Source organism: Athene noctua, chromosome 2 (assembly GCF_965140245.1).
Source record: "Athene noctua chromosome 2, bAthNoc1.hap1.1, whole genome shotgun sequence".
NCBI classification, from domain to species: domain Eukaryota; kingdom Metazoa; phylum Chordata; class Aves; order Strigiformes; family Strigidae; genus Athene; species Athene noctua.
This window is the reverse complement of record NC_134038.1, coordinates 44637885-44659326: the sequence shown is the minus strand read 5'-3', so window position 1 is coordinate 44659326 and position 21442 is coordinate 44637885. Positions and strand designations below refer to the sequence as shown.

General features: G+C 37.0%; 1 protein-coding gene across 8 annotated transcripts in view; it reads right to left on the bottom strand.

The window, feature by feature from the left end:
• ST18 (ST18 C2H2C-type zinc finger transcription factor) overlaps positions 1 to 21442 on the bottom strand; it is a 170424-nt gene that overhangs the window by 35102 nt on the left and 113880 nt on the right. For 6 of the 8 annotated variants that reach the window (XM_074898970.1, XM_074898969.1, XM_074898964.1 and 3 more), the window contains 6 exons: positions 16272 to 16465; positions 11229 to 12026; positions 8287 to 8421; positions 6412 to 6502; positions 4766 to 4870; positions 3128 to 3333 (listed from right to left, as the gene is read on the bottom strand). In XM_074898970.1, coding sequence (XP_074755071.1) covers positions 3128 to 3333; positions 4766 to 4870; positions 6412 to 6502; positions 8287 to 8421; positions 11229 to 12026; positions 16272 to 16465 — 1529 coding nt within the window. The remainder of the gene's footprint in view (positions 1 to 3127; positions 3334 to 4765; positions 4871 to 6411; positions 6503 to 8286; positions 8422 to 11228; positions 12027 to 16271; positions 16466 to 21442) is intronic. The other 2 variants (XM_074898963.1, XM_074898971.1) reach the window with 2 other exon arrangements.

Genomic DNA, 21442 nt, shown 5'->3' with positions numbered 1-21442 from the left:
GCACGCATGAGATTTTTCCCATTAAATAGTTTTGTTTCTCACACTACAATTCCATACATTAAAATATTCAAAGAATACATTTAAAACCATTCATTTCCTATTGGCAATAAGGGTTTGCTGTTAAAATGGCTTCAGAAACACGATAATGTAATTTTTACCTGACAAATACACATCTTTCAACAAAGCATCTGAGACTTTACTCATATTTTACTCATTGTTTACTCAGGCATTAAAAGCAATGATGTCCAAGGAAAGACTGAACAAGCATTAGCGTGTTATTCATTGTGACATGACAACATTGGTGGGCAAAAGTAATTACAAATGTATCTTTATAAAGGCTTACTCTTCAAGCTCTATTGTGTAAAAAAACCAACAGTGACTTGTCCAGTCTTAGCTAAAACAACACTGCTTACGCTACTTAAATGAATGTCTGTTATTTAAATAGCTTTGCTTATGTGAGTAGGGAGAACAAGACCAGGCTCTTGAATGAACCAGAGCAATCAGATAAGAACATTAGAATATTGAGTCCTAATTTTGTGGAAATTTTTTAGAAATTTAAGTCTACCCTTTAATCAATTAAAAAAAAAATTAATTACAGTAATGAATATTCAGAATAAAACTGATCTTGGCTCCCTGTCTTATGTTGGCTATCATTTGGAATAATACACATTTATTAGGCACAAAGAGGCCAGTTGAAAATTAAAATCTAACAGGTGAACAGAAAAGCACTTTCACAGACAAAAGTTTTATGTGTGGTTCCTTTTTTTTCTGCTCCATCAGCAGCACTTACTCTAAAACAGGTAGAAAGAACTCTGCTCTCTGTTCTGGATTTTGGAGCTTGACATGTCATTAACTGTTGCAGAGAAAACACATTACCATGATTTTAGCTCTTAGGAAGCAATAATCACTTCTTTTGTCTGTAACTCTCACAGTGTCCTACAAAGATAAACTAAGCAAAATCCAATTTCTCAGCCTACACCCAGATACACCAAGAACATTTCTGCGTGTGGCCATCTGTTCACTCCATAAAGATCTAAGCCCCAAGGCTCTGGATCCCTTTGGATGTACGGCTTGGCTGAGTGCATTTTAATGCTAAGACCTACACAAGGCATTGAAGAACTCATCTTTCCTCAAACTTGGGATGCTCTAAGAGAAATACTTGTTTGTGTGCACTGACTGTAGCTGAATGCCGTGTTCAGTTTTTCTGAGTATTGGAGCCATCTCAGTAGTGCAGTACATAAAATCTCATGATTCAGTTCTCCCTTTCTCCGGTGCAAATGAGAAAGGATTTATCTACCTTGCTGTAACACTGTAGCACAAGCAAAAGGGTCTACCTTTTTAGCAGTTACTACAGCTAACTTCAAATTACATTTAAAAAGAAAAAAAGTGCATTTTTCCATTACTGACCCTAAAAGACTAAAAAAAAATCAAACAGAAAACAGGCTATGGCGGGTGCATGTTTTGTTAGCAAATAAAGTTTTAAATTGCAGAATCCACAGAGGGTTAATGATGGTCTTTTGGTTAGCTACAGATTTACATAGGATGCTGAACCAATCGCTGCATCATCAGCTTCTTATTGCCAACTTCTGTATATCTACATAGTTAAAGCACTCACCTGCTCTTTTACTTCCACCTTTCCATTAAAATAATAGCTGCACACTGCAGTCTTTGCAAGAACAACCGGCTGTAAACTTCAGCCCTGATATATATTATACATAAATTGCATATGTATGTATTTGCATTTGTATAAAAACATTTCAATCATATTTTCCTTGAAATGAACCTGTGAAATAGACATACATCTGTGCAAAGAGACAGCTAATAGGGAATATTCAATTTTACAAACAAAATTGGAAAATCTGCCACCCAAGAAGCTGGCAATGTACATATTTGCTTTCATTTGAACAAGCCTATTTTCCAGGCCAGATAAATATCTACTTTGCGTTTGCAATTTTAAATAGGGTATTTATATATATATATGTACACAAAGACATAGATACCTGCAAACATATATATATATATGTGTGTGTGTGTACTCACATACACAAATAAGAATATAAACATACACATTTTATAAATATATAAACTGCATATAATATTATATAGTATTAGTATTATATATTCTATTCTATTAAATTATATTATATCATATTATATATTTATATATACATAGATAAAATTTTCTGCTTTTCTGTTCACCTTGCTGTGAATGTTCTTCTCTGTTGGGATAAGTGAGATGCAATTTGTTTTCCTTAATTTTTTTTCATGAACAAAAAACCCCCCAAAACTAAAGAGTCTTTTGTCACATTGTTCTGGATCTATTTTCTTCTGAAAGCAAATATGGTGTAACGAAACCCTTTTTTTCAGTTTCCCTCATGGCAACAGACTAGTTTATTTCTTTGAAATAAAGAGTATTTTATAATGGTCAATACAATGCAGAATCTTACTGAAGTTTCCCCACGCAGATTGTGAAGAGTATCTGCAATAACTAGTGTTCACAGTGTGGTATCTCATTTATACAGAGTAGTACCTCAGCAAATCAGTAAGTGATGAAAGCAGGGGAATTTTGATAACAATTTGATGCATTGGATACATCTGAGCTACAAATATTATGTAGTAGAGAAATATGAGATATCAAACCAAATTCAATCCAGGCCTGGGAGTAATGCAACTGAGGCACACAGTTGTCTAGGAGGAATAATACCTGAATGGATGCATCTAAAGGATATTTGGAATGCCTTTAAAACCTAACTTGAATTTCTCTGTACTACAATTCATTACGTCTTGTGCAGACACATTCCATGGGACTTCTTATGGCAGCATCCTATCACATAAATATATCACAGTTTAAACAAGGAAGAAGGTAATAAATAAGACATAAACCATTCCTTTTTACTTCTCTTTTCCCCCAACAGTTGCTTTCAAAAGAACTATCAAAAAACCTTATAGTGATATTTATTGTTTTAACATTCCATATTTAGCAAACTAGTGGTTATATTTAACATTCTGGCCACAAGTGTTTAAAGATGCTGTCTACAGGAATTTTTTTGAATTCTAGAGGTTTGAAAGCAGAGCAATCATTGACATTTTGTCTATTTTCCAAGAGATAATGGAATTTCAAGCTTACATTCAAGGAACTGGGGTGTTTTTCGTCCTTGTGCCACAGGTGCTGTTGTGCGTTTGCCAAAGACTTGTGCATCAAAGCTGGCATAATCAAATGGTACTTTCCCAAACTTCTCCTGTTCTTTTGCCAGGGTGGCTCTGGAGGAGGTGACTGGCTGTGAAGTTCTGTAATTGTACTGAGATACCTCAGGATGCTTCGCTAAGTTTGTCCTGCAGAGAGGAGGAAAAGAATGATTGAGAAAGACAAGAATATCTTTAAATAATCTTTTAAAGAAAATAATATATTTTCTTGAAAAACTAAGATACAGGTGCATCTCAATATCAGAAAATGTGTTGTTATCACATATAAAACTTACTAGTAGGTGTATACAAGAAATACAAGGAATAAATAACATAATATGGTGGCTGACCTAGTAGTCAAAGAGTACTTCGACTTCATAAAAGTTCAAAGCCGAGGACATTAAAAAAAATAGTATTCTCTAGTAATGGTATGGGTTATTTTCAAGAAAGATGCTGATTTATTTCTAGATTACCACTGTGGAATGGTGCGTCCATTATTTCTAAAAATCAACTGGATTTTTGCTACTCAAAGGACTTGTAGTTTTATGGATCACTATTGTTCTCACTTTACTGTGAATGAGTATGGTATAAATATAATATAAGATGATCCAAAATAATTGCTTCTGTTATTTGGAAGGAATGAATGATTTATGGTGTGTTATTCCATTTAGTTACTGTTCAGTAACTACTTGTCTTTAGTAATTTCCTAAGGACTTTTCATATGTAGAGTTAAGGCACGTGCAGTTGGCAGACACATGGACATAATATTCTGTAATGGCTCTGAAGGAACCATTAGAGCTGATCATGTCAATAATCCACAAATTAAAGTGTCCCCAAATAGACCTGAATATAATAGGTTGTAATGGTCATGGTGCCAATGATGTGCAAATTATGCATGTCTGTAGGGTCCATATAACTCTCAAGCAAAATACAATTACAATAAAAAATTTTTCCCCTTTTTGATGCCATTGTATAAAAAAATAAATTAAACTAATTAAACCAATAAACTTAAAATAAAGAAACTCAAAATATGAATTAATCTGTGGTGAGTAAACAGAATGAGCAGAGTTCTCAACCCTTTCAGGTAACTTGTTACTTACTGGATTAGAGGAAGATTCCTCTGAAAAGAATCACAAAATAAAGGAGGACTGAGCTGCTGAAAGTGCAGTAAGGTCAAAGAGATCTTTAACCAACTTTTAGTGGTCAAAATATTGTAGCAAAGGAACAGTTGAAAATTGTTTAGAACACTTCATCAAGATAGGAGATTTGTCTTCCAGGAGAAAGACATTTGAGAACTGTCAATTAGGCTATTTGCATTGATGTAAGAGTTAGTAGAATATATTTGATTGCTTTTCAAAAGATATGTCTGTTGTATTTAATGTCAGCCACATGCACAAGAACGAGCAGAAAGACGCTTGTTAATTTTAAGATACAGTCAAGTTATTTAGCTTTTGCCAAGGTTCATCTTGAAAAACTGAGTAACCCCTGTAGCTGAAATTCGAGATGGGGGAAAGACCTGAGAACAGATCAACAGGGTTTGTGCAGAAATACCTTGGAGAGACTAGTTTGTGAGGGCTCCCACCTGTGAGTCTGATCGTGGCACTGCGCAGCTTTTGGAGACTCGATCTGGTTCTTTTCCTGGGACATTGCCAGCTTCTCAGCTGCAGCAATCGGACAACCAGAAAGGCTGTTTAAAAGCAAGGTGAATAAAAGAAACAAGAAGAAAAAAACAAAACAAAACAAAACCCACATTAAAATGAAATATTAAGTAAAGGAAATGTGTGCTGTGGAACCCAATGACTTCAAACTTCTCTGGTGCCCTGTGCATCTATGGGAGCTGCTGGTATTATAGCCCGAATTCATCTGTTTTTCAATCCTTAATGCAAAACGTTTAAATCTGTGTATTTGAGGTGATATATCTGGAAACTGAATCATGAAGAAGTTTTCCACAGTTCAGCTTTGATGTTTTGTGGCTGGCAAATCAATAGTATATTTTTTGACAAATGACATTTACTTTATCAGCTAAACCATGCATATAAGCTTCCTGCTGATTAAAAAGAAAGTGAATTTGGGAAAAAAACGGGGGAATGTCAATGACTGTTACCAATGAACATATTTTGTCATTTCTAGTTGTGCTTTTTTTTTTTTCTTTCTATTTGCTTTATTAGATTAGAACATGTTTTCTTATCCTATTCATGGGTTGCTTATGATACAGCTGAAATGCTGCAAAGATGACTGGGGATTTAAAACAGGAAATACAATGAAAAAATATTTACTGGTTCCTTATATATTCTTGTAGATGATCTTGTAATCTCACTGACAAAGACTAAATTTTGCATTACAGATTGTAACATAGTAAGATAATCTTTGATTTTGTTGCACTTATCCAATAACCAATCAATCAATCAGCAGCAAAAAAAAGAAAATCCAACAAAAGTTCAGGTCAACAAAGAAAGTTGGTTTTGAAATTTTTATGTCCCAAGTTTGATTATAAGGTTGACATTACAAGTTTCCAGAAGCACTATAATGGAATATTTTGGCTTGCTGACTTCAAGCAGAAAGCAGCCCTGACAAGAGTTGTGCTGACAGCAGTGGCTCACTGGAGACGAAGCGCGTCGGCTCTCTGCCTCACCTGCAGCCCAGCTGTGATTCCCCAGCTGCCTGTCTGGAAAGCTTTGCTCAATTTTACTTTCTCCCTGCAGGCAGCAAGTAAAACAGACAGGAGTGTTCCAAGCAGGAAGATGACATTCATGGAGGGTAATAAATGGAGTTGGTTTTTACACGAATTCTCAAATATTCCACTTAAAATTTTCTGGTTTGCTAAAAGAGAATGTTCCTTGATGCAAAGTTCCTGCCAAAGACTACCATGTATGTGGTGCAAAGTGAAGAGATTTTGGTTTCCACTGTGTTTTCCAGTTGTAGCAATAGTGTATTTGTTCATTTCTACCCCTTTTACATGATGATGTTTCACTGGGAAGACTGTAGAGAAATTGTAGTTTGAAATCTCATTTGTGAAAAATACGAGTGGAATTTGCCATCCTCAGTGCTGCAGCCATTTTTTATATAATAAAATTAAACACAATTATTTGGTTATAAATAATCAGGCTACCCTTGCAGTTCACAGGCATTCTGCAGTGTAGTACCTAACATCTAATTCCAAGACGTGTCCATCAGTTTACTCCCGAGTACATGTTAGATTTTAAGTGGACAGGAACATTGCTGATCTACCTTCTGTGTGTGTTGCGATTGCTGTTGACATGTCCTCTTCCAGTGCATCCTGGGGTGGGGCATTTTAAAACATTTTCATGCATGGCAAGAACTAAACAGGAATAAAAAAAAAAAAAAAAAAAAAGTAATAATAGTATGCATCAATTTAAAAATTCATATATTAAGGAATATGAACATTTCTTCTTTAGACTCAGATTCTCAATTCTGTGACATTTTGACCACAAAAGAAAAGGAGAAGCAAAGGACCTGCAACACAGGAAGGCTGGTGCCTCCAAAATATACCAGTTTATCCCTATATTGCTGTAGTGAGGCTTCCCACATGCACATCATTGCTTCTAGGGACTCTAAAAGAACAAAGGTGGAAGTTAGCAAGGATGTTGTCATGAAACCCTTTGCTCTCTGTTTCATACAACATTACCACAAATTAGAAAAGGGGGCTGATAGAGGAGCTCTGGGCCACAGAGATGTGCTACATATAACTGCAGTCCCTCTCTGTCTCAGAGAGGGCAAGCTTTCAGGTACAGGAAGGATTTTTATGTCTTACACCTGAGTAAGATGATCTGATCTGAGTATGTCCCCTTCAAACCCTGATAACTTCTGATCATCTGAGCTGCGCTCTAACTACCTTAGACCAATCAGTCATGCTCCCAAGCAGCAGCTTACACTCTCAGCAGTGGTTACAAACTTATGTATTTACATTTCTTATGACCTTTGAAGTAGATCATCTTTACTAAGACTGAGTTGTATGTCTATGTTAAATAGAATATGTCTTTGTACATCTGCCCTCATGATTTCAGTATTGCATTACCCCTTCGGATGCACAGTGCTTCAAAAAAGCTGACTGTTCAGTCAACTGGTTTGTTCTGTTAGGAACCGAATTTATTTACTTTCTTTGCCAGCAGGACAGAACACATCTGATTGGAAGTGAGATAATTAACAAGGACTTGTTAATTTTAACTTTTAGAAAGTTAATGGTGCTAAGGCCTTCCAAATGCAGCAGCCTGCTTAACTCAGCAGATGTTTCCATAAATAGAGTTTAGTACCAGATTTAAAAAAGAGAGAGGTATAGTTAGGAACAGGACGCTGGTCAAGTGCAAGTATCCTTTTAATTTGTTGTTATGCATGCCACCACACAAAACAATCTGACTAACCCGGTTATTTAAACGAATAGTTTCACATTAGGTTTTGGCTTATTATGCAGCATTTCATTGCATCACATTGCAGGATTACACACGCACACAAACCAATGTAATCAGTTCAGCACAGTTAGAAATAAGCAGGGAAATTCAGGCTAGACTGGGCATAAAAGGGTTAGCACGATACAGTCATACAAGCGGGACGTGCTGTGGACCAACGCTGGGATGTACTGATGGAAGTAACCTTTTTGAGCTCAGTGGTAAGGGGAACACTGGAAACATCTCTGAATAAGCATGCCCAGGCCTCTCAGTTATTGGCAGTGAAAACCAGCAGCCTAGGTGTGTGATTACAGCAAATCAGGTTGCAGCTCTGAAACAAGTATGTGATTCCTGTGCTGCACGCCTTAGCAAAGGCATGGGCAAGCAAGATCTTGAAGATTCATGAGACTACAGTGTGCAGGTCTGCTGGCAGCGGGGGGGTAGTTTGGCTCTGAACTTACTCTTCCCAGGCCACCTGAGGAGCCTACTGCTGTTTGTAATGCTACTGGAGCTCCCTAAGCGTGGAAAGTAGGACTGAAACTAAGAGCTGGAGGGCAAAGAAGGTGTGATGGCTCCTCTCAGCCTCATTCTGCAATCTCACCCAGAAAAAGTGGGTTTCTTCTCCAGCATGAGCACACGCTACCCACAATACTGGGCCAGATCCAGTTGTTATTCTGGACTGCAGGGTGACGATACTCACTTTCTAGTGGCACTCTAACTTTATGTGGACAGCCTGAGAGACTGCGGTGGTGAGGGTACAGCCCAGTCACGTGCCCTGTGCCATCACATCCTGGGATGGGACATTTGGTTTCTCTCTTTTCAGGCCTGGGTGAATCTGCAGAGAAATCAGATAAGGGTTTTTTTTTGTTTTAGCCCCTGCCTGCACTCAGCTGAGTGATCCTAGTAGCGTGATACTCTCTATTTTGTACTTCAGATGTAATTCCTACACAAAGTTTTAACAGAGCCGTATGTAATTTAAACATCACTTTGGGTTTTCACAGTGTCCTTTAAACAATGGCTCCCCCCTCCCAATATGCCAATTATGTGCTAAACTATATAGCTTTAGTATTGCAGTGTCATTTATTCCATTCAGAGCCTCAAACAGGACAGAAGCCACAGTCCAATAAGCCAGAAAACTGGCAGCATCAGCCAACAGCAAGATCTATAAAGGAGTAAATAAAAAAGCAGAAACAATCTTTTACTCTGTTAATGTCAGACTCCAGGAAGCTGGGACAACCAAATAAAAGCTGAGGTGTGAAACAAACAAACAAACAAACAAAAAGCATTTCAACCAGAAGCCATTCCTTAAATATCGCAGATCTCTAGGCTGTAGGTTCTTTGTTAGGAAACTGAATACATGCCACTTTACATTTGAGAGGCAAGGCAAGCAGCTCCCTCTGGTACACATGGCAATGCGGCTTTGTGGAGCAGCCCACAATGACAGTGAAAACATGGAGCAGCCGATACCCTTTCAAAGGCAAGGTCTCAGCCCAGCCCCACAGCTACCACTCTGTAATGGCCGCAGTGCATTCCCATTTTTGTTTCAAGCACCTAGAATTGTGCAAGAAGCACTGGTCAGAAAGCTTTTATTTGATTTCCAATGCAGGATCAAAAGTCTGGGCGAAAAAGGAATGAATTCTGGTCCAGAAATTCTCTTGTGAGAAATCTGGAGGAAGTGGCCGCATAAATTGCTGAGGATGGTTTTAGCTCCATCTGTGATTGGCTGCCAACAACATTCGGCGCTGGGGGAGAAAACAGCTGCAGCCAGCACAGGGAGCAGCCTCCTTCAAGCTCATTTTGTTGGACTGCGAGGTAGGATGTGCTTAGGGACAGGATCACCAGAGACAGCTGAGGGTTAAACTTCCTGGCAAGTTTTTAGGTTAAAAGAAAAAAAAAAAAAAGAAGAAGAAAAAGGGTGGAAAGAAAATACACTGAGCACCAACGGAAGAGCACATGCTTTTTAGAATCACTGCAAATGGAAAGTGCTGCAATAGTGGACAAAAAAATAAAGAGGGACCCTGAAATATGATTTCATTTCCCCCCACTAATTAGAAAGGTTTATAATTAAAATGATGGAAAATATATATATTTAAGCCATGTTTTTCTGATATAACATCCAAGAAGGAAAATTAAGAGTTGATGGATTTGATGATGGATTTTTTAGAAATAAAAACCGGTTAATTATGTAAAGTGAAAAAATTATGATGTGCCTTACTACATTGACTAAAATCATATGATGTTTATACAACCTGAACAAAGCCTAGTTTGTTCCTCCATGAGTGTTGCCTCTGAACTCACTTGCAAACTACAGCTAATAATAATATGAGGTAAATCAGGAAGGGCCAGATTTTGCCATGCTTACCATCACTGCTCCTTCCTATGTGTGCTGTGAGAAAGTCATATTGACACCAGTGTGAACCTGGTGAACACAGCTGGTCTCAGGATAAGAAAAGGTTTCTGTAAAATTCCCGCATATACCATAGTCATCTGAGCAAAGAAACGTTCACGTAGTTTAGCAAAGAGGTAGGCTAATACTGTGCCTGCACAATTTAAGACAAGCTAATGAGAAGACTGTTTGAGACAGAAAAATGAGATGCATGCATATTCTTCCCAAAGACTACAGGAAATATTTTATAGCTGCAACTCCTCAAATAACTTGTTAGATATCTTAATACACTAAGTGCTTTTGATAACTAAACTACTGTAATATTTGCAATGTCCACAGGGACTACGCTGAAGTAACACAAGAGTTACCAAAATAAATTTCTAAAAATTATCAAAATTTGTTTATCAAAAGCAGAAATTGCAGCAATACTGGGGTGACTTCAGTATATTTGGAAGCCCAAAAGGAAAAGTCAAAGGACAGATGAATGTATTGTTACTTACTACTGCAGGGAGTGTGTTTATAAAATGACATCTCTTGACATTCTGTAATTATCCTCAATTCAGGAGTTTCGTACAAGACAGCCCAGTTTACCAATCAAACCCAAATCTTTTAAATCTCCACTTCTGGAAGGCTGATTAAATAGCAAAAACGGAGCAATGTTCCTACAGCTTTGTAGGATGTCACAAACCATCAGAAACAATAAAGATTTTGGAACTTACTGGTAATTCTGCTGATGGTGAATGAGGCAGAAGAGCATGGCTTGTGCTTTCCTGGCTCAGAAGTGCTGGCTGTAGCAAAATGTAATGTTGATACGTGAAGTAGACTGAACTCAGAAAACACATGGCTTAGGAATTAGGTGGTGTGTTTGGAAGAGGCCAATTTTTCACCTTAACCTTTCCTTAAGCACAGTTTTAATGCCTTCTCTTTTGGCTGCTGAAATTTAGGAGGTATATATTAGCACCCTATGGAGGAGGAGGCAGAGGAGGAGGAAAAGGAGGAGAAGGAGTGTCAGTGCCAACTACACAGCCCTTTTAGTACCCATTACCGATCATTTCACATAGCGGCTTGGCAGGAAGCCAAGTACCTAGCGTTTAACCTGGTTAGATGTAAGGCACTAGTGTGAAGGTACATAATTAACAAAATTACCAGCTAAATTCCAGATTCTTTACTGTTGCTATAAAACCCAGCTCAGAATCCTCTATCAGTCACAGGATAAATGCTTAAGCCAGTAAGAACAGCCAAAAATACTTCCTTACGTTTGTTGCTAAATATCTGTCTCCCACCAATGTCAATAACTTTGGTTTGTCTCCTTTCCCCTGCTAGATGCTCCAGAAGAAACCTATCCAGTTCCTTGTAGGTGCTGTGAAACACATGCCCTTGCTCTGCCTGCAGAGCGATTGCTTGTTCTAGCAAACTCAAGTTCCCTTTTGTTTTCTCCAGCTCAACCGACACTTCTGTGGTTTCTGACAGGCACTCATTGTCATCTTCTTCACTTTCAGGGAAGGGATTCTGAATTCTCTTCTCAAAAGGATCTGGGTGAGACTCCTGGGGTGCTCTTAGCTCTGTTTCTGAATCACAAAGTGTTTCACAAGGCCCAAATTCTACCTCTTCCTTCTTAATTTCTGGGACTTCCAGGATGCTAGGTTGATTACACTCTATAATATACTTCTGAGTCGCATGGGGCTTTACACTAGTTTCTTCTGAGAAATTTGAGGAGCTGTCCCACTCATTGTCCATAATTTCAGAGGTACTTTCATTTTCCTCAGATGAACAATATTTTGGGTCAGAAATAACAGTCTTTTCCTTTCCTTCAGCTGAATTAATCATGTAACATTCATCAGTGTCATCACTTTCTGTTTTTAAAGATTGAATACCGCTATCATTTAGATTTTCTGCCACTGTTTGAGTGGGTGCATCTTTTGCTAATTTTCCCATGTTCATCAAAGATTTGGCTACGGCATCTTGATAGCTGGAGTAGTTATCTTTTCTTTGACTGGAATTTTCTTGCCCATCTGAATTAGGGGTTTCCTCAGATGATTTTGGAGTACTTTCCTCTGCATGAGAAAAAAAGCAAGATAAAAATATGTAAGGGTAAGTGACTTTTGTATCTTGCAGAAGTGATATGAAGATATTTACTTACCAGTTGCCATTTCTTTACTCAAAGGTACTCTGAAATGATTGAATTCACACCAAGGCTGTGTTTGAAATTACTGCTTATAACATCAGGAAAAGTCCTTATAAGATTATATCTACTTTATTTTACAGCTCCAAAGCTATATGAGAAATAAATGTGTTGCCAATTTTGACTGATGGTAAAGACATATATTATCTTAGAACACATACACATTCATATACATGCATATAAAATGCCATATATAGATAGATGCTATCTATATATGTATGTATACACACAGTCTATGTCATATATCCATATGTATATATAAACACACATTTTAAAATTACTCCAATATATTTTCACTTTTCTTTCATCCAGGATTCCCAAATATTTTCTCAAAATAGACCCTAATTACTTTTCCGGTCACCCCAGATCCCGTGAAAGACCTTGATGGAAAAAAGCCTCAATACTTCACAAAGGGCAGCTCCTGGTCACCACTGCAATTGCCACATTAAGTGATAGATCAGGTCATGCACAGGCAAACAGAAATGGTTGTTATGTACAGTCTCATAAAGGACTTGTTAAAGACACCACTGAAGTGCATCCTGTCTTTATAAACATCTTTCTTCAGAAGAAAAGCAGCAGCCAGCAGGTAATAAAGGCTGCATGTAGGAGAGGTTGTCGGTGTGGAAGACAATATGCCTTTTGTATCTCATTTAATTTTTTATAAACATTTCCTCTGACAAGGACACTCAAAAATACATCTCCATCATCTTCCTTTCTGGTAATTATCTCTCTAAAATCAACACTGGTTTGCCAGGATCAAGTAAATATTGCCATAGTAACTAAAAGCATTTTTGGATGAAGGGAAGAATTTAGTCACAACACTAGCCCCTTCAATAATGCTGATTATAGGGTACATTCTTTTGTTGGGATCTATTCAACATAAACTGAAAAATTTAACATTTTACTTCCTAGAAGGGAGGATGAATAAACAAGCACAGAGTATTTCATAAGATGTGTCTGTCCTCTCCTGAATCAGAAGAACTCCAGGTTTAAATAATAAATTAAGCATAGTCTAAAATGCAAATGAAGTTTCTCTCAATAACACAGCGAGCTATTAAGAGAAAGTGTAAAGGGTTATGATAATTTTAAAGTATTATGAACTACAGAAAACAAATAAAAAGCATTTTCAGTGAATATGTCCAATTCATTGAACTATTCTCTCAATCCACTTAACTACCCACATGTGTACAATAATGATTTATAGACATTATACCTAATTATGCATATTTGGGCTGTGTTAGAGTGCCTAACAAAAGCTCTAGAAAGCAACAATTACCTCTGTTGCTTAGCTACATAGTTTAAAATATTCCTATTAAGTGCAGATTATTGTGGAGGGGAAAAGGGGGACAAAAATGCACATGTGCACCACAATGCATTTCACTTTACTGCTGCCAAACTGTTAGCATTTTGGGTCATTTCCAGTTTACATAATTGTTTGGTTCAACTGTTTGTTATATGTTAAAAGAAAATATTGATTAATTCTTATTCTTCTTCAGAAAATTGGTCTCATGCAGGGAGAGGTGGCCTTGTGCACTGTGTGCATAAAGTTGTGTTTAAAAAAAATGTCTGTAAACCTTAGTGTAACTTTTTAGCAGCTGGTCTAGTACCACACACATTGCAGTGTTCTGAATAAAGAAGTCTGCTGTCTTTTCACATCTCAGCAAGTAAGAATGATGATTTGGCTCTATAACCAACTTTAGTCAAATGGGTTTTTATTATTTGCTCTTCTGCCATTTGGAAAATAACAGAATCCCCTCAGTGGATCATTTCAAAGAGTGAGAAGTTCTAATTTTAAAAGAAATCTCTCACGCTTAAAAACAAAACAAAAGAAACAAAACTTGATAATAGTAACAGGCCTTTTCAGTTATTTTTCTGTGTGAAAGAAGAAAATATAAATTAATAACAGATTTTTGCTCCTTAAATAATCAGAAATTTTTATATGCAATGTTTAAAAATTTGTTGTTGAACCATTCTTAATGGTTCAGCTGTCCCAGCTTTGCTTTTCACTTCTACAGGCTGTAAATTTACTTTTAAAATAATCAAAACTCAGCTTAGTTTACAGTTGCATCAATCCATGAACTGAAGAATTAACTGATCAACGCTCAGGAACCATGAGTTCACAGTAAGAAGAGCAGTACAAATAAACCTACATACCTAGCTGAAATGTTTTAGCTGAAATTTGTTTTGTAGCTGGCAAAACTAATGCAAAAGGGATAGGTTGTATTATCATCAACACAAGCAGGTTGGGAGAAATCTCGCTAGTATCCAATAGATCTTTCTGAGAATAAGTGGTTTCTTCTTTTGACTGAAGGCCTGGATGCAAGTAGGGTTCACCTACATTCACATGAATGGTCTTGGCCTAACACTTGCACTTTTTAAAAAAAAGAACCAGTTAAATAACTTAGGGTCATCCACATATGGCAAAAGTTCTACCTTTACACTGATCATAGTTCTTTCCCTTCAGGTAGTTCTTCAAGCTGTGCAGAGGACACACACAAGAGAAAGAAAAACACATTACTGAGGGGAGCTCTGGGTGGCCAGGAACCAGGCTGAATCAATACAAGAAAAATTAGCTAAAACCTAAATATATCTCAAAAAAACCCCCCAACTAACCACCCAACAAAAAAAAACCAAACAAACACCCTCATACAGGAACTCTTATTCAAACAGCTTCTCTTATGCTCTTAGGAGGATGAAATATTCCTTGCAGGCTAGACAGACACTGAGCATCATGGAGCTTTTTTCTTGAATTTACCTTAGTAATTCACCCAAAAGACAGAGACATTGGGTATCACCTTGTTAATTAATGTTCTGCTTGAAGAGGGAACTCCCTTCTAGGTTTTTACAATTATAGGATGCAGACCCCTGGAAGAGACTCCTAGAAGACTTGCAAGTGACAACTGTCTGAAATCTTTGTTGTATTTAAATGACTCAAAGAACTCAACTCATTTCAGTAGAATGAGGATTTTTGTCTTTAACTTGAAAGACAACCTTCTTCTATGTGCTTTATGGCATTCATATGTATAAAATTTGGGGCTTTTATTTTGTTTTTAAGGAAATTCTGTTTCGACTGAATAAAGACATAAATTCCTAATCTCGGTTCATCATAGAATCATAGAACAGCCTAGGTTGGAAGGGACATAGAAAGATCATCTGATCCAACCTTTTGTGGGAAAGAGAACCTAGATGAGATTATTTACCTGGTCCTTCCAAAATATTTGATAAGAAGAAACTGAGTGGAAAATAAATTACCTTTAAACTCCTGTAGCAACCAGTAACTGAGTGGAATAAAAGTTTTCATATTATTGATGATAACTCATTTCCTAGTGCCAGATCACATTGCTTTTTTCTTGACATTTGCTATCTCCTGATAACCCGTCCTTTTAAAACAAATTCAGAATGTATTCCACTGATATCTTCCCGCTTGCCCAATTAATGATTTAGGCAGAACTTCTTAAATATGTGGTAGCCAATTTAGTTTGATATTTTTTGTTCATTTTGAATATATATAAACATATATTAGAAGGAGCAATAAAGACATACTGTAGCTATATCTTTCTGTCTCCCCATCCTCTTCCATATTTTCCAGCATACATGTTGTAGAAGTTTCTATAAATTGTTGGATGTTTGGCTTAGTAGAGTTGGAATAACAAGTACAAAAGTGCTGAGTCTAATAATCGTGTTAAGCAGAACACACGTAGCAGTCACATGCATGAAATTGCTTTGCTAAATGTTAAAGTCAACAGTGTTTTGCTAAGCATTTTTTTTCTCTTGCTAAGAGCTCTATATATTCCAGTGAAAATCTGCTCTTCATAAATGTGTTTTTTGCAGCGGTGGGCTTAACCTTGTTCTTTGACAGAGCTAGTGGAGAAGCAGATGCTGCTCCATATCTGACCTGCTGCAGTAGTTGTCTCTCTGTGTGACCTACAAAGCATTTACTAGGCCCCAGGAGGAGTTATTGTCCAAAATAATTGGAAGAATGATAGTTAAACCTAGACAGAAAGGCACCATTCCAACTCTGTTAGAATTCAAACACATTCTGCATCCTTTTTGAAAATACAGTTTCATATCTCCCTTCCTGTGGAATTCAAGTTCAAGCAGAGCCACCCTGCACAACTACCTGGAGCTGAGCTGCTTTCGATGACACTGATCTCTTCCTGTAAATCTGTCCTGTCTTCATTTTCTTCTTTGCATTCCAAGCTGGGGCTGTAGTGGCGGGGTTTCATTAACAGGGACTTCCTTTTGTTGACGGGAACGCCTGATAGCTGTTCTTCGGCTTTTCTCTTCTTAGCCATGGAGCATTTGTAGGCACTGTAATGATCAACAGCCAATGATAGAGAAAAAGGTGGGAGAAGTGAGGGGCAAATTGTTTAAAAAATAGCACCATCCTCTAGTTTAATTCTAAGTATAAAAGTGAGGACTGGCAAAATATTAATTCACTTGCAGTTTCAGCAAGTTGTATTTAGTGGATATTTAATTTTAGCTCATGTACTCAAAGTTCAAGGCACAGATGAGTCCCACTTCTTTTCACTGCTTCCAAAATCTGTTTGGGTGAAGGGGAATGAGGAGGAAGACAAACCAAAAAACCCTTAACCTAGCATCCTTAATCCTAAATAAGCATATTATATATGCTTATATATTATAAGCATAAATAATCTAAACCCTGCTTGGTACTAAAATAAATACATCCAGGAAAGGATGAACAAAATTTTAGTCTGGATTGCTAATCCAGACAAACAGCTAAAGGGGAAAATATATCACCAGTTTTACCAAAACATCCTGAGACTTTGGCTCTACTACTTTTACATCCGTATGGATATTCAGTCATGCACCTTGAGTTCAACAGCATAAAACCTGTGTGAAACACATTGTACCTTCAGAACATTTTGTAATACAGGTCCTTCTTTCAATATCAGTCCCAAGCATTGGTTTCATTTTATTACTTTCAGCCATAAATGCCTAGTTTAAGCTCTTCTCAGGCCTCTGTGTAGACTCTGGGAAAAGGCTCCTCCAGAGGGCAATGTATCCCACTTAAAACTAGATCTATCTGATAAACACGGTGAGTTATCCCCTGGGGAAAGGCCTTACCCAGTCTAGATGCCTAACTTTCAGATGACCGACATAAGAAGAGAGGGCAGTATTTTAAAGAGGAAGATTTTATTAGGTTTGATACAATTCTCTCAGCTCCTATAAGATCTATGTATTGCTCTGCATATTTATTTGCTTCTACAGATATTTAGCAAAACCTTTGCTTCCATGTAGCTGATTTGCATGGCATATAGGTGTTACCATCATATGACACTTTCTGTCAAGAGGCTTGAACCTTCAACCCTCTTTTTTTAATAACTTTTTGTGTAGGTGATTTGACATGATTTCATTGTCCTCTCACACACAGTATTCTAAGAAATTTATGTAGTATGAATAATAGTGCTCATATTATATCTGTCAGAGATGAAAAAGCTACATATATGAATCTGTGTAATCCACTCAATGGTTTCTCGACCTTAGGCACCCTCAGGGTGCATTACAAATCTACATGATGCCCTTAAGTGTTGGATTTTGCATTTGGCTCACTGTCTTAGCTGCGAGATTTGCAAAAAATCTGTGTATGCAGAGAACTCTTATTGGTTACACATATTACAAGCTCAACGGCATAAATTAATCCTTCCAAGGTATTTTATGTGCACTAAATTGGCTCAGGTTCTGATTGTTTTGGATGAAAGCATATGACCAACTTGAGATATTTGTTAAAAAAAAAAAATACCCATTTTTGGCCAAGCACCTTTTTGGCAATCCATCATTGCAAACATGAAGGACATGGAAATATGAAGATCTGCATTTTAGGAAGAATGTTAAAATTCTACCATATGCATCTTAAACACAGTGGATATTCTTGATCTTCTGAAAGCTGAAATGCTATGGGCATCAGGAATACTGGATCCTAAGCACCTGCTGTCATTGAATATATTATGACTTCTGTGTTATTTCTCTGTTTATGAATAGAGGATAACATCAATATCATATTAAAGGTCAGAATCACATCAGTATAAGCATCCCCTTATAAATGATGCCCATATAACAGACATCAGACATCATGGATCTAGTGTGGACAAATATGCATAATTTATTTCTAAGAAAATACAGTCAAGAGTCTCTTAATTTATATTTGTGAATGGCAATTCATACCATTCATATTTTTTCAGGAAAAATGAATAAATGACAAATGTTTGAAAACCCTTCACACAATTGTTTTTGTCAAGCATAACCTTCATTAGGTTTACTTTTGATTTTTCTCATTTATTTGTCAAGATTCAAGTTTACCTCCAGTAGCTACTGTGAGAGTGTTTAGGACACGATGAATCTCCAGTGTTTAATTCCCCTTTGACAATGCTACAGCTGTTTCTTACACAAGCATAATTAATAGATTTTTAGAACAGAAGATCCAATTAGATCATCTAGTATGCCCTCCTGTGCAATACAGGTCACAGAACTTCATCTAGCTCTTCAACTTTAATCCTGTAATTTGACTATTGTGTATCTTCTAGTCAAGTTAAGGGAAAACATAGTAAGCCATTAAATTGATTTCTGTATTCTTGCTCACTAAGTACAATCTTTTTCTAGCAACAATATGTTACAAGCTCACCACTGTGGGCTGGCATAACAGCTATTAAACGTGTTGTTTTTTCACCACAACTCTGAAAGAGAGTCAAACTCGGATAGCAGACCACAGTCAAGACCAGGGCTGGGGTACTATTGCCACCTGCCACCTGCAGATCTGCTCTGGGAAATGAGAGCACAAGAATCCCACTTGACTGTAGCCACCAGAGTTTACAGTGGTAAATGAAAAGCTGCAGCATCAGTGTCAGGACAGGAGGCCCACAAATCTGTCTGGAAGCACGTTGCTCATGTTAGAAAGTTTGTCCTCTGTGAAAGACTGATCCATTAGCTTGTCCTTATCCTTTTCTGTACACAAGCAGCCACTTACCCAGATTTCCTCTATAGTTCCTATCATTTTCAAATAAGTGAATACATGAGATTCAACGTTAAGTAAAATAATTCCAGAAACCTTCCACTCTGATTACAGGAAGATGACAAAATGCAGTTGTTGCTTCTTTCCTAAGAAGTGCAAATTGCTCTCTGTATGCCAGAAAGAGATTTTTCAACTCCAACAGAATATATGCTTGTTTTCACTGGTGACTTTAAACTGCTCCTTTTTGAGTTTTAACTGGAATCTATTAGTTTCCAAGAGCCAGTTTAAAGCATGTACCAGCAATTCTTCTTTTCTACCTTACAATGCCTAAAAGTAAAAATGAAAATAAAACCAGAAAAAACCCTTCACAAATTGTAGCTTTTTCAAGTACTTACACATGATTTGTAAAGTGTTTGATAACGACATTGGGAATTTAATGGCTTTGAAAAGAATGTATTTATGCCTTTGTAACATACATGATGATTTCACCTTTGTCTTAAAAAGTTTCATGTCTCTCTTTTGCTTGTCTACATTCACACATATACACACACGTTAGCACAGATTTGTCAAGCTGTAGTTTGTCAAATGGTAAACCTATAATTTAGCTTCTCTATTACTCATCTCATAAATTCAACGTCTAATAGTTTTGTTGCTATTTATCAATGGCCTGCTTGTTGTCATGGAACACTGATTCAGCTGTCAAGGTTATTTGGTAATCTGAGGCTCATAAAACAAGGAGAAGCTCTTTTTGTTATGAGCCTAAAGCCAATACATTTTTTCCCCCAATTTAACTGTACTTAAATTTTATGAATAATAAATCATTTTAGTACTATATATAATGAGAAGACTTTATTATTATTATTATTTTAGTCAATGACTCTGTTACCAAAAGCAGTCTTGTGACATTTATCATAGAGTGAGCCAAGATGGTTAAAATCTGAGACATATAAAACCTAGTTGCATGTGCTGGAAAAAACTCCATGATAAATCTTCAATATGTATTTCATACCTAAATACTTTAAAAAATGTATTTACTAGGTTCTTCTCTTTCCTTTATTTCCACTCAGAATATATCTTGAACGGTGTGGGCAGACACTGGTAGTATACAGGCTGAACAGTGCATTGGCTCCCCACCACAAAGCAATGCCTCAGATGAGTTTTTAAGCAGTCCCTAACCACATACAGCTTTTCCTACTGCTGAAAATTGTCATGCTTGCTTTTTTTTTTTTTTTTTTTTTGTAATTGGTTCATCTAAGTAATGTGCTTGTCAAGCCTTTAACCCGACCTTTAACCACTTAGTAGCCAGCAAGAATTTTTTGTTAATCTGTTGGCAGGACTTCCAGATCTCTGGGGATTTTTCTCTTATTCACAGCAGACTGCCAGTTGGTAAAGCATGATAACAGAGCTAAGAATTGCCATAGTGGGTTAAACCATGGGTACGTTCAGCCTGACAACTGGTGTTTACTAATGCCAGTAATGGATGCCATATAAAATAATAAGAACAGAACACACCGCATCTCATGTACTCTCCTTAACTTCAAGAGAGAAAATAAAAGTCTTTGAATATCAAAGCAGGTACATTTATTGTTTAATGCTATTTAAGGAGCCCACTCGTCATGTGATTTTGTGCAGGAATAATTAGTGAAGCATTTTAGTTTGCACAGAAAATAATTCTAAGCCTGAGTTGCCTTTTGACTGTTTGCTTAACTATTACTACAAAATTGTTATTGAATTACAGATAAAGGAGACATAATCTTCTGATCTGAAGAATCATTTAACTTCACACCAGTAGTTAAAAGAAAGTTAGCCTAACTACTCCTTAATCATACTGTGAGTAAAGACATTGCCTGCTGCTTTAGACCTTGATTGGATTTTACTCACAAACTTGCAGATACCGTAGGACACTGTGTAAGTCAAACACTACATTTTCCTTACAGGAGAGAAAAGTTGGCGTCTGAAAATTCAGGGACACTTGCCATTCACAGATAAACTGGTAGTTTACAAATGTCTGTCATGGTGAGGCTTTCTACTAAGAATTTTAGGACTGCACTGAATAAGAGACACCTAAACCGAACAAAAATTCTTAACGTCTCCCCACTTTAGTCCTCTTCTATGTATGTTTGTTCTTTAAGAAACAGACGAACTGGATTCTGTCTAACCATCTAGCACAATGGTTTCCAAAGCTTTAGGTCATAGCTGAAAGAATCAGATCCCCCAAAATCACACAAAAATCCTGAGCTCCTCACAAACTGACGAAGAGGAGAAATTACTAGCACTGGATACAGAAAGAGGATGATGCGCTCCTAGTATGAATCTCA